The 13,661-nt window shown below is 52.7% G+C and overlaps 1 protein-coding gene across 1 annotated transcript; it reads right to left on the bottom strand.

Annotated features, from left to right (window-relative positions):
* Positions 1 to 14: 14 nt before the first annotated feature.
* Positions 15 to 11,402, bottom strand: LOC136450212 (ADP,ATP carrier protein 1, chloroplastic-like). Its single transcript, XM_066450577.1, has 5 exons — positions 10,487 to 11,402; positions 1,862 to 2,131; positions 1,635 to 1,778; positions 1,193 to 1,540; positions 15 to 614 (listed from the first exon to the last, which is right to left on the bottom strand). The coding sequence occupies exons 1-5, from the start codon at positions 10,910 to 10,912 to the stop codon at positions 246 to 248; spliced, it is 1,557 nt and encodes a 518-aa protein (XP_066306674.1). The 5' UTR covers positions 10,913 to 11,402; the 3' UTR covers positions 15 to 245.
* Positions 11,403 to 13,661: the final 2,259 nt, after the last annotated feature.

The raw sequence follows: 13,661 nt of genomic DNA on the forward strand, positions 1-13,661 counted from the left end.
CTTTACCGCGACATGATTCAATTCAAAACACACAATTTATGCATTTGACGTCGGCACAAAGGGTCAGGGCCATTTCCAGAACGGCATTCACTGCCGGCTGTCAAAATTTGCTCATGTTACAAAGAAAAATTACCAGCAGCTTGAAGCTGCACACTGTTACAAACTTGAAAGCCATGAATTATTTTAATACCAATTACTTCTGCTCACTGTAATCACTCTCCTAACTACAACTTCTGATGATGAAGCTATTGAATGGGGGATGAGTTCGACGGCGAGCTCTCTATTCCAGTTGCTTGGCTCGTCACAGATCCATTTGTCTGCTCCACCAGTACATCATCAGTGCCTTCTGCAGGCGCCTTGAGTAGCGAGGCTTCTACTTTCTCTTGGGCAGCCTTCTCCTTCTTCAGGTCTTCCTTAGCCAAGCTCGAGAACTGCTTGTCCAATGAGCTCGCCGCGCCTAGCCACGCGAGAACGATGACCAGCAGTATACCGCCAAGGTATGGAGTTGAATTTGCAAGGGATCCGAATGTCAGGATCATGAATTGTTGGATAAGTGCACCACCGGATTTGCCCAGTGGGTTGCAAACAACATCAATGGCCGCTTTTCCTTTTACCTGCAAACAGAGGGAACTGGAGTTGGCATGTGCAGTATAACGGTGCAGACAGTGGGACATCAAGAATCATTGAGCCACCCACGAATGATTCTAAGTTCAAGGACAAGACATTTCAGAGATATTTGGGGAAAACGGTACGACGTTCACAAGACCTGATTTAATTGAAAAGCATTAGTTATCGTATCTGTCATGTAGTCACACATGACATAAGCAGGAAGATATAGCTAATGCCATTTTTTAAGGTACAGGACCACGAGAAGTTACATTTACATACGACATTTAACAGGCTTTAGAAAAGATCATATGCATCGTCAGAAATTTTGAACAGGCTAAAAATAGCTGCACATATAACTAACTCGCCAGTCAACATAGAGCTTTTTATCAATTAAATTTGTTGGTCCCCATTTACCAATTATGAAAGAAGGAACTATATAAATTTATCTTTACACGATTAGATGAAAGTAAGCATCACAAGAGAACAAAAGATCGGCAAACAAAATACAAAATCCTGTTAAAAATACCTTCAAGTCACACGAGAATAGTAAGAAGAAAGATATAATCTGGAAAGATTAACAAACCTTCATATCTTCATCCAAAGGAATATAAGCCATTTCCTTGCATGGGTCAAATAAACTGTACTTTGCACTCTTGCTAAATATGTTTTGCAAGGCACCCACATAAACGGCTGCCAGTAGGGGGGTCATACCCATCGTGGCAAGCATAGGAGTCAGTGGCTGTCCAAACAAAATCAGAGAGAAGAATCCGACACCAGTCAGCAACAGAACGGTGGGCGTGATCATTGCAGCCACACCCCAGCCAAATTTCCGTAGTATAATACGTCCTAACAGCATCATTGTGAAAGTTGCAATTCCAGTTGCAGTCGAGAAATCACCCATGAAAGATGAGTATTCATTTGGACTAGGGAACTGCAGTGAATAAGGAAAGTGTTACTGAATACTGAAAATAGATCACTGTAGGAACAACGCAATATGAAAAGAACATATAGTTGAGAAAGATTACCTGTGCCTTGAGTTTTGATTTCCATGTGACTTCGACAAGATTGATACTAATGCCATAAGCAACCACTAGGGTAGCCAGATCCCTCACATACCTCGAGGAGAGCAGAACCTTCAGACTCTCTTTCATGCCAAGTTTAGGCTTTTCCTGTTGCATAAATCGTTACTAGATAACTTTGAGTAGCAATAAAAAGGAAAAAAAGGGAAGCATGATAAACCACAGCTACCAACCTTTTTCTTCTTACGACCAGACTTTGGAAGTGAAGGATCATTCAAAACAAACTTGTTCACTCCCCAATAGATGGAAGTTATGACAAGTCCAAGAAGTACCACTATGCTCATCATTCCTTTCAAAGATACTTCCCAGCCATCAATTCCAGGACCCAATGTCTTGCGCAAATTTGAGAAATACTTCACAGTACGCCCAGAAAAGATAAGGGCAATATTAGCCCCAAGACCAAATAATGGGTAGAATTCTTTTGCTTCATCAACTGTGGTAATCTGGAAAAAATATGAATCAGATAAAGCTGGAGCCCAAAGGTTCATCATTTGATGAGAATTTCAACAAATGTGAATATATTTTTTTCTTCCAAATTTCAGACAGCAGAATGCCATATAGACTGCAAGGTACATGTTTCAGTTGGTCGGTTCTCTAATGACAGCCCAAAAACTTAATCAACAACTCCACGGGAGAACTCTGCAACCAAGAGCAGCAGACACTCCTCCCCTCCCCTATACAGCTCACCTGTTAACCAACTCTTGAAAATGGATCCATCAGTCAACAAGAGGGGATAATATGAATGCTCGTGTGCAACATCTGGCTGACGTGTCCATACTCTTCAAAGGCGCAACTTATTCAAACACTCAGATGATGGCTAATGCATTTAAGATGTCAGTCTGTGGGCTAAAAAGCTGTGAATCACTTGTCGCCATTGACATTCTATGGTCTTCGAGTTTTAACTTTGACCATTACTTTTTTCCTATTCCCATAATATAGGGCAGATTTTGCTACAGGACACTATTCTTTTGTGAAATTGCTGTGGGACACTGTACTTTTTTTCTTTGCTCTAGGCACACTGGGCGGTGTCCTACAGCAAAGAAATTAGTGTCCCACAGCAAAGAAAAAATATTCCAGTGTCCCACAGCAAATTTCACATAAGTGGAGTGTCCCACAGCAAATTTTTTATAGTTATAATATCTAATAAGCATGATATTATGAAGATGGCTTTCAAGAAAAAAACTACACATGATTTTTTATGTTTCCAAACTAAATATTCTGAAAACTACTGGCAATCAAAATTTTAACAGTTTGACCGTATCTTGGTCAAAGCCTCAAGTATTTGTAACCAGAGGGAGTAGTATCTAGCTGGAAACTATCTCTCTTAGACTTGTGAACAGTTGAACACTCTTAATAATACTCCCAGTTAGAGACCTTCCCACCAAGCTAATGAGGGGAATTCACGGGAAAGAAACTCCCACAAGAGTTTGATATGGAGGTAGAAAGGTTACATACTAGCACACATATGAGATAATAATAAGGTTGCAATAAAGGGCGTACCCAGTGCAGAGAGCTCCCGCTCTGTGCGGGGTTTGGGGAAGGGTGTTAGTGGCAAGCCTTACCCTCGCCTGTGCAATACGAGGAGACCGCGACTCGAACCCAGGACCTTCCGGTCACAGGCGGTAAGACTCTACCGCTTGCACCAGGCCTGCCCTTTTGCAATAACTAGAAAAAAAATATGAAATCAACAATTATGAGCTTAATGCTCTTTAAGGACACATGGTTGATAATCTTATTGTTTTTTTGACGTTGAGATAATCTTATTGTTGACAACTTCAGATGCTCAATGGAAGATACAGTTGAAACACATGCTGCCATGTCCTGGGTGTACTTGGTGATTTTACAAAGAAAAAAAAAGTCAACCAGAATGTTTTATGATTGATCGGCGCGGCGAGAAGCTTGTCCACGAGCGCGGTGGGATGGATGACATCCCTGAGCGGGTAGAGCACGAAGGCGAAGGCGAAGGCGCCAAAGAAGGCGATGAAGGGGAAGATGACGGTGTAGAAGAGCGCCTCCCGTGAGAGAACGTTGGAGAGCTTGGTGTAGAGGAGCATGAATCCGATGGCCATGGGCAGGTTGACCCAGGTCTTGAGAAAGGGGATGATCTCGGCGCTGCTCCCCTTGGCGGTGACCACCAGCATGTCCTTGGTGTCCCGCAGGATGGTGTAGTTGAAGAGGATGCAGAAGAACATGAGCCCCAGCGGCACGATCTTCTTGAGTGTCTTCACGTCGATGCCGAGGAACTTGAGCCAAAGAGTTGCTTCAAGGTCTTCAGTAGTTGAGCCGATCTCACTCAGATGCACGAAAGTAAATAAGGAATCAACCAGTCATGCTACAAGAGTGGTGCCGTTGTGTCACCTTTTTGAAGTGTACTGTTAGTCGCTGAATTCTTACTCTTGGTAGTAGCAGAATTCTTAATCTCATCGAGAGAGGATGACACTAGGAGTTGGGGTAATTTTCTAGTTTATTTCTCACACAAATATTATACCAACCTGAGGGGTTGGGGATACATATTTATAGGCTGCTAGCCAGCCAAGCATATGCCAAGATGTTAGTCCTAGATGCTGTCCTAGATGCTAAGATACTGTCCTAGATGCTGTCCTAGATGCTAGTCCAAGATGCTAGTCCTAGCTGCAGCCCCACACAGAGACTTATCCATCATTCTCCCCCTAAGTCTTGTGCGTCGTCTTATGGGAAAGTTGAACCATCCCGGTCCTGAAGCAGAGCTCAAGGAACTTGATCCTCCCAAGAGGCTTGGTAAGCAGGTCCGCAAGCTGGTCCTTGGTGTTGATGTAGCTCGCCTTGATGCTCCCTTCCTCCAAACAACCTCGGATGAAGTGGTACCTCACCCGGATGTGCTTACTCCGTTCATGGAAAACGGGGTTCTTTGTCAGGGCCAGAGCGGACTTGTTGTCCATCCTGAACTCCACCGCTCTAGTGTCTCTGCCGAGGAGATCACCAAGCAGTCGAAGCGGTGGAGGCCGCTATGTACTCGGCCTCGTAGCTGGACAGGGCCACCACCTGCTGCTTGACCGACTGCCAGCTAACGAGGCACTTGCCGAGGAAGAAGAGGATCCCGCTCGTGCTCTTGCTGGTGTCGATATCGCCGGCGTGGTCGCTGTCGCTGTACCCGACGAAGTGTGCCGCCCCAGGGCACCTAGGGTAGTAGAGGCTGTGGTCGAGAGTCCCCGCAACGTAGCGGATGATCCTCTTTACAGCCCGCTGGTGCTCCGTCGTCGATCGCTGCATGAACCAACTAACGTAGCTGACGGAGAATGCTAAGTCCGGCCATGTGTGGACGAGGTAGCGAAGGCTCCCCATAAGACGCCGGTACTGCATAGCGTCCACCTCCTCCGTCGTGCTGTCGCGGCTCAGCTTCAGCCTCTCCTCCATCGGAGTGAGAGCCGGGTTGCAGTCGGTGAGCCCAGCTAGCTCAACGTCGCGCTTGGCGTAGGCGGTCTGTCGAAGCGTGATCCCGGAGTCATCCTGGTGCACCTCGATTCCCAGGTAGAAGGAGAGAGGCCCCAGGTCACTCATCTGGAAGGTGGCCTTCATCTCTTCCTTGGATGCCGCTACGTCCGCATCCTTGGTGCCGGTGATCACCAAGTCGTCGACGTAGACACCCACCAGCAGAGCATTTTCTCCACTGCCCCGTCGGTAGATGGCCGCCTCGTGCGGGCTTTGCTCGAAGCCCATCCCCTTTAGCGTGGGATCCAACTTGGCATCCACGCCCTCGGTGCTTGCCGCAAGCCATAGAGGGCCTTGCGCAGGCGGAGCACCTTGCCCTCCTTGCCGGGGATCGCAAATCCCGGCAGCTGGTGCACGTAGACCTCCTCTTTAAGTCGCCGTTAAGGAACGCCGACTTGACGGCCATGTGATGAACACGCCAGCCCTCCTGGGCAGCTAGCGCAAGGAGGAGTCGCACGGACTCCATCCGTGCCACGGGAGCAAAGGCGTCGTCGAAGTCGACCCCCTCCTGCTGCACGAAACCTCGTGCCACCAAGCGAGCCTTGTGCTTGACGATGGCGCCGGCTTCATCCCTCTTCAGCTTGTACACCCACTTAAGGGTGATCGCGCGGTGACCACGAGGAAGGTCAGCAAGCTCCCAGGTGCGGTTCTTCTCAACCGCATCCATCTCCAATTGCATCGCGGCGCGCCATGCCACGTGTCTCTCGGCCTCTGCAAACGACCGAGGCTCGCCGTCGTCACACGCAAGGTGCAACTGCGCCTCCAGGTCGTGAGGCACCAGTCCCGGCATCGGCTGGTCGCCGAGAAGGTTCTACATCGTACGGTACCGCAACGGCTCGCCGTCGTGGTACGCGTCGATGCGCTTCTCGTCGTGAGAGAGCAGAGTAGCGAGCTCAACTGGGCTGTGTTCGACACGAGCTGGTGTTGGAGTAGACGTGCCCGGAGAGGTGCCTGTCGGTGCTAGAGTGCGTGGCGGTGCCGGCTGTGGTGGAGCCGGCGAAGAACTCATTGTAGTCGAGGTCCTGGCTGGAGAGCGTGGTGCTGTCAGAGTAGCAGGCGCCGGGGTCGATGGAGGCTCGGGGACTGGGGTAGACGCGCTCATCGAAGAAGAGCTGTCTACTCCCCCAGCTCCCTCGAAGTGGACGTACTCGACAGTGAAGTCGTCGTACGTCGGAGCCGAGCCGTCGTCCACCGCCTTGTCCCACGCCCATCCTCGCCCTTCGTCGAACACAACGTCGCGCGCCGTGCGCACACACTGTGTCTTCGGGTTGAGGATGCGGTAGGCCTTCGAGCTCTCCGCGTAGCCGATGAACACTCCTGGAGTGCTCCTGTCGTCGAGCTTGATGATATGGCCAAACTCCTTGGTGAACGCGAGGCAGCCGAAGACCCGCAAGCGGGAGACTGCCGGCTTGCGCCCATGCCAAGCCTCGTACAACGTCCTGCCGTCGAGCGCCTTGGTAGGCGAGCGGTTGAGGATGTAGACGGCCGACACCACCGCCTCTCCCCAGAAGACAGCCGGCATCCCCCTCTGCTTGAGAAGGGCCCGAGCCATCCCCACAACCGTCTGGTTGCGCCGCTCGACGACGCCGTTCTGCTGCGGGTTGTATGACGCGGAGTAGTGGCGCTGAATGCCCTCATCAGCGCAGTACAACGTGAATTCAGCCGCTGTGAATACGCCGTCGTTGTCGGTGCGCAGCACGCGCAGCTTGCGGCCGCACTCCGCCTCCGCAGCAGTCTACGAGCGCCTGATGGCGTCCGCAGCCTCTCCCTTGCTGCCGAGGACCATCACCCACATGTAGCGGGAGAGGTCATCGACGAGCAGCAGGAAGTAGCGTCGTCCTCCCGGTGTGGCCGGTGTCACCGGGCCACACAAGTCCTCGTGCACAAGCTCGAGCCTCTCCTTGGCTCGAAAGCTCGCCCGCTGGGGAAAGAGGAGTCGCCTCTGCTTCGTCAACACGCAGACGTCGCAGAGCTGCTCCACATGGTCGAGGCACGGCAGGCCTCGCACCATCTCCATGGCACTGAGCCGCTTCAAGGCCTCGAAGTGAAGGTGCCCAAAGCGCTCGTGCCACTGCCACGCCTCGTCATCCCGACGAGCAGCGAGACAGAGGGGTTGTGCCACCTGCACGTTAAGGACGTAGAGTCGATTTGCGCTTCTCGATACCTTAGCGAGAAGGCGGCGACGGCGATCCCAAATCCTCATGACTCCATCCTCAACCACCACGCGCGAACCGTTCTCATCCAGCTGTCCCAAGCTGATGATGGAGTTCCTCAACGCGGGGATGTAGTAGACTCCGGTGAGCAGCCTGTGCTCACCAGACACGGCGGTGAAGATGACGGAGCCGACGCCCTTGATCTCCACGCCGGAGGCATCCCCAAACTTGACGGAGCCTTGGACGCTAGAGTCAAGCTCGGTGAAGAACTCCCGTCGACCGGTCATGTGATGGGTGGCGCCGGTGTCAAGGCACCACCCGTCAGTCTTGTCGTTGCCGGAGCCGTCGCCGAGGAGGGCTTGTGCTTTTGGCTCGTCAAGGTGGAGGAGAGCCGCTGCGGCCGGTGCCGCTGGAGGTAGCTCGATGCTTGCATGTGCCATGAACAGAGCCGGCTCCTCCTCCGCTTGTGCGACGTGGGCCTGGCCGCGTCGTGGCTGTCGACAACCCTTGGCCCAATGGCCAAGCTGGCCGTAGTTGCGGCAGGTGTCGTCTCGTGCCGGCTTGTGCTTGCCGGCGGCGCCGCCCTGGGCTCCTCCGCGGGCATCACTCTCGGCACGTCCTCGCGCCCCGACCTGGGCGTCTCTGTGCACCTTGCATGGCTTGCCACGCTTGCGGCCGCCTGTCGCGGAAGAAGGCTCTCCCTTCTTCCGGTCACCTTGGTAGGCAGTCCACTGCTCCCGAGTGAGAAGGAGCTTCCCGCCAGTGGTGATGGGCCCTGAGAGAGACTGTAGCTCATCGCTGTCAACGACCTTGAGGCGACCTATCGCCTCCTCGATCGACATCGTGGAGAGATCCAGCAGGGACTCGATCGAGCGAGCCATCTGCTTGTACTTCTCGGGGACGCAGCGGAAGAGCTTTTCGACAGCTCTCTCCACGCCGTAGGTGTCATCGCCGAACTGCACCATCTTCTGCAACAGTGTTGAGACGGAGAACAAAGTCATCAACGTCCTCACCTGGCTTGAAGGCCAGGTTCTCCCACTCCTTGCGAAGTGCATGCAGTGTGGACTTGCGGGCGTGGTCCCTGCCGATGCGTGCTGCAGCGATGGCGTCCCAAGTCTCCTTGGCAGTCCGCTTGTTGGTAAGCGAGAACTGCATCTCGGACGGAACTGCAGCGATGAGGGCATCCAGCGCCCGTCGATCCTGGTCGTAGTCGACGTCGCCGTACCGGACTGCCTCCCACATGTGCCGCACCTGGAGTTTTACCCTCATCACCATAGCCCACTCGACGTAGTTGGTCTTAGTGAGGGTAGGCCACCCACCGCCGGGGCCGACGTCCCTGACAACAGCCTGGAGCCCGTGGTAACCACGGTACCGATCCGGGAAGAGAGAGCCACGCTGCATGTGAAGGCCGCGCTTTCCATCGACCCGTCCGCCACCGTTGTCGTGCGCGCCTCCTCCAGGAGCGCCACCGCTGTGCGCGCCTCCTCCAGGGGCGCCACCGCCGTGCACGCCTCCTCCAGGAGCGCCGGCGGCGCGTCCGCACCTGTCTGGGCTGCCGCCGCGCTCGTGGGCGTGCGCGGCTGCCCACTGCGCCGCCCGCTGCTCGCGTTGCCTCCCTCCCCAGCAGCTCGAGGTCCGCGTCGGCGCTGTCGTTAGCAGAAACGGAGCTGCTGATGCTGCCGCGCAAAGCCTCGACCTCTGCTTGCCGCCGCACGCCACGCCTCATCCGCCGCCGCCGCTGCTTCTGCTCTGGGCTGCTGCCAGCTCCACCGCTGCCAGCCTCGACGCCCTTTGCCGCCGCCGTAGCGGTCTCTGTCGCCGCTCGCTCGCGTTCTCTGCCGCGGCAAGTTCGGCCTCCTGCCGACGTCGCGTGTCTTGAGGCGACCGAGCGCTGAGACTGCCCTGCGGACATGACGCCGCTACCGGGGGGCTGTTGCGTGCTCGTCTGCGCAGAGGAGAGGAGTGTGAGCCGAAGCGGCCGGAGTTGCTGCTGCTCCTAGCTGGGGCTGTGTTGCGCGGCTGGGAAAGGAGATGAGCAGGAGATGCTCAGGCTACAGGATAGTATGGCTCCGATACCAGTTGTTAGTCGCTGAATTCTTACTCTTGGTAGTAGCAGAATTCTTACTCTCATCGAGAGAGGATGACATTAGGAGTTGGGGTAATTTTCTGGTTTATTTCTCACACAAATGCCATGCCAACCTGAGGGGTTGGGGATACATATTTATAGGCTGCTAGCCAGCCAAACATATACCAAGATGCCAAGCATATGCCAAGATGTTAGTCCTAGATGCTGTCCTAGATGCTAGTCCTAGATGCTGTCCTAGATACTAGTCCAAGATGCTATCCTAGATGCTAGTCCAAGATGCTAGTCCTAGTTGTAGCCCCACACAGAGACTTATCCATCATGTATTGTGTATTGACTTATTATCAAGCTGATACTCAATGGTTGTTGTCTTTCTTTACTACGCAGCCAAGCTTATTCCATGTTCTGATTTCCCTTTTTTTTCTTGTTTTGAGCCTTTTTCACTATGCATTTATTCTCTTGATGTCAGTATGTCACAGTGAGGCTTCCCCTATCATATCCCTCGTAACAAAAAATGGTAGTCGAATAAATAACAGACGCATATACCAAACCAGGGCCCTTCCTTTCTGGCCATAAAAGTAGCCCTAAGACAGAGACACGTTAGATTCGCAAAAGTCTAGATCCATTTCTTTAGAAAGGAGTTATAATGTGTGAACCATATCCAGCCAAGTTGTTCAATGTAATAGACATCCACAACCAATTTAAGGCTGACAATAGCTCAAACCTCATTTATATCATGGAAAGTGAACAATAATGGAGCCCAACATATTCATAAAAGAAAGCAACGAGCACCTAGATTTTTTAAGCCTGAAAGTTATGCAATACAATGAGCCAAGCTACAATGCAGGGCCTACTAAAAACCAAAATGTTTTATTACCAACCCATTATCCGACGAACAAACCACTACCTGCCTAAACTAACCTGATAGAGACAAGTTTTACCCTTGCATCTTTTGTCAGTGTCCAATAACCAACCATCCAGTCAAATCATTATTAGCTATGAGATGGTTCAAAACAAGTTGTTTCACTATAATCAAAGAAGGTTTTTAACATTACATGGCAATATTGATCCAAGAATCCAAAGTTCAGACTAACCTGATTCGCGAACCCCCAGAAGAGCACAGAGATGACGACGCTGCCCCAGAGCTCAGCCATAACATAGAACAAACAGAAGCTCCAAATCCTCAGTATCGCCACCGGGCCAAGGAAGCTCGGGCCGAGCGCGGCGAGAAGCTTGTCCGCGAGCGCGATGGGATGGATGACGTCCCTGAGCGGGTAGAGCACGAAGGCGAAGGCGCCGAAGAAGGCGATGAAGGGGAAGATGACGGTGTAGAAGAGCGCCTCCCGTGAGAGAACGTTGGAGAGCTTGGTGTAGAGGAGCATGAATCCGATGGCCATGGGCAGGTTGACCCAGGTCTTGAGAAAGGGGATGATCTCGGCGCTGCTCCCCTTGGCGGTGATCACCAGCACGTCCTTGGTGTCCCGCAGGATGGTGTAGTTGAAGAGGATGCAGAAGAACATGAGCCCCAGCGGCACGATCTTCTTGAGCGTCTTCACGTCGATGCCGAGGAACTTTTTAGTGGACTCCTCCGGCTGCGGCGCCGGCGCCGGCACCGCCGCCGAGGCCGCCGCGGCCTGGGCGCGGAAGGGCACGTCACCGCCAGCGCTGGCCGCTCTCCGCTTCAGGAACCCGTTCCCCAGAACCGCATCGTGCCGCGGGAGGAAGGGGCCCCTCGACGCGAGGAGCGGGGACTGGAGCGCGGGCTTGGCGGCGGGGGAGAGGGAGACTGCCCGCGGGCGCGGGAGCGGGAGAGGGAGGCGCAGGCCGGCGTGGGGAGGGAGGTGGGCGGTGGGCCGGGCGTGCAGGAGGGGCGCGCGACTCCATGGATGCCGTGCCGTGCCTTCGCCGGCGGCGGCGGCGGCGCTCGGTCGCTCGGCGCAGCGGCCCCTGTGGCCCTGTCTGCCCGCCTCCGCCGGGTGGCTGGTCCAAACCCCGAGACGCGAATTGGGGGGGGGGGGGGGGGGGGTGCGGGGGAAGGAGTAGGTCGCGGCGTGGAGGAGCGTTTATTAAACGCGATGTCGCGTTCGTATGGCGATCCGATCGGCCGTTGGTTTGCGGGCCGGAAACGATCTCGTCGGTTGATGCGGGAGCGGGGTTGGTGGTCGGCGGAACGAGACAGCGCCTGGCCGCCGCCCGACGACGCAGTTTCTTTCGAGTCAGCACCCGGCAGCGGCGGCCTGGCTCGGCCACCCGCCGCGGCGCCGTGCCCGCCCGTGTGCTTGTCCCCCGGTAAAAGAAGTTTGTTTACGACTTCCCATGCTATCTATTCGTCGTAAATAGAGAGGCTCGTTTTCGACTTTTCACAAGCCCAAGTACTTAGCTACGAGATATACAATAGTTATCATTCTATTTATCTACAAAAATTTCTTTATTATTATATATTTTTATTCTCTTTTCTATTTCTCCTCACATATCTTTATTGGGACCCACCACTATCTATGCTTTCATGAGAGCTAAGCTCTCTTCTCTCTCATCCTTCTCTCTTTCACATGAGCAAAAATATTGATTACCTAGCCAATTGTTGTACTTGCTCTCACAACCTGCTCTTCCTTGTAAGATTAATCATTTGTATTGACAGTGGTTTATAGTACCGCCAACAACTTTATCAATATTTCATCTCAATAGAGTGATATTGGTGGCCACCAATACTGTTTTCTTAAATTATTAGAAGAGTTGTTGTAGCATATCGCCAATAATCTCTCCAACTAGTTGTAAGTTTTCTTCTTCCTCGTTCTTTCTCCACTCTCTACTTTCTCCAGGCAACCAAGCACGGCCTTCGGTCACCGCATGCCCTGTCGGCACGGCCTCTAGGCAACCGCGCATGGCCAGGTCAATGCACGCCTTGCCGGCGACCATGGCTAGGTCCCGCGACCTCCAGTGATCGTGGCCATGGCCACCACACGGCCTCCCATGGGCTCCAGCGACGGCTTCCTCGGTCTCGACTCGGCCGGCCCCGGCCGCGCTGGCCTCTCCGCCCCGTCGCCGGCCCTCGACATCAGGCGGAGCCGGCCCTTGCCGCCGCGAAGGACGGGAAGGGCTTGTCCCACGAATCCCTGCCCAGCTGCGTGGAGAAGACTCCGTGGACTCATTCGAGATCCTTCCGTGTCCGCGCTCCGCAACGGCGACGAGGTCCGCCGAGACAATGATGAACTCCCAGCGACAACGAGCGCACAGTCCTGTCGATTTGGACCGATGATTGATGTTTGGTGGTCGAACCCCATATTGGGGAGATATAATTCCCCCTCCATTTGAGGGGAGCTAGGGAGAGATTTTGGTAGCCACCAAAAAAGGGGATTGTATTGGAAGAATATTGGAGCACAAAAATGGAAAAAAGTTTTGTGTGGACCCTGGGTCCATCTCCCTCCCGTGTGATCCCTCGTCGCGTGGTGCCCAACAAAATCATACGGCCGATGGGAGCGGTGCCTCCTCCGTAGCATCTCGGCTCCCTTCATACACACGGCTCGCCCGTAGCGCGACTCCTAGCTAGGTATTTCTTGTAACGTCTGATCAGTTGGGATGCCACGCAGCAACCATCTAAGGCCTGAGCGCACTAACGGGAGTTTGGACCCAGGGTCCACACAGAATTTTTCCACAAAAAGGGGTCATCTTCCCGAATATGGTAGTTTTATGGGAAGGAGGAGTGATATTGGAGACTGTTGGAGATGCTCTTAGAAATGACTTTTTCTTACGTATGGCCCTTTTTTTTTAATTTGAATCCATATAACTAAAGTTAGCTGTTATTAATTACCTCTTTGGAAGCCAAACAAATTAGCTAATAATCTAGCTGATAACTAACAACTATCCTATTAGTTAGGCTAAACTTTCAAACCAGCTAATAGTTAGCTATTAGCTACTATCTAGCTAATGGGATCTAAACAGATCTAGTATTGAAGAGTGAAAGAGTGAGTTTTTTTTTCTTTTGCACTCCCCCCTTCCATCCCACGGTCCGTTTTCTCTTTTATCCTTCTTGCTTGAAATTTGGAGCTGCAAAACTACTCATGTCATGGCTTGTCTATGGTCTACACAACAAGCTCATTCGTGTCGTGGCGTACGTGTGACTCTTTTTTCACCTTTCTTAGAATTACAGCAGGTGAACACAATAACCTAGCTGAGTCAATATGTATTATTTCTTTATTGCGCTAGCATTTATTATGGACCTTACAATTTATCTGATTTGAGATTAGACCAAGTCTAATTAGATAGTTTATC

The sequence above is a fragment of the Miscanthus floridulus genome, chromosome 5, assembly GCF_019320115.1.
Source record: "Miscanthus floridulus cultivar M001 chromosome 5, ASM1932011v1, whole genome shotgun sequence".
Classification (NCBI taxonomy): Eukaryota; Viridiplantae; Streptophyta; class Magnoliopsida; order Poales; family Poaceae; genus Miscanthus; species Miscanthus floridulus.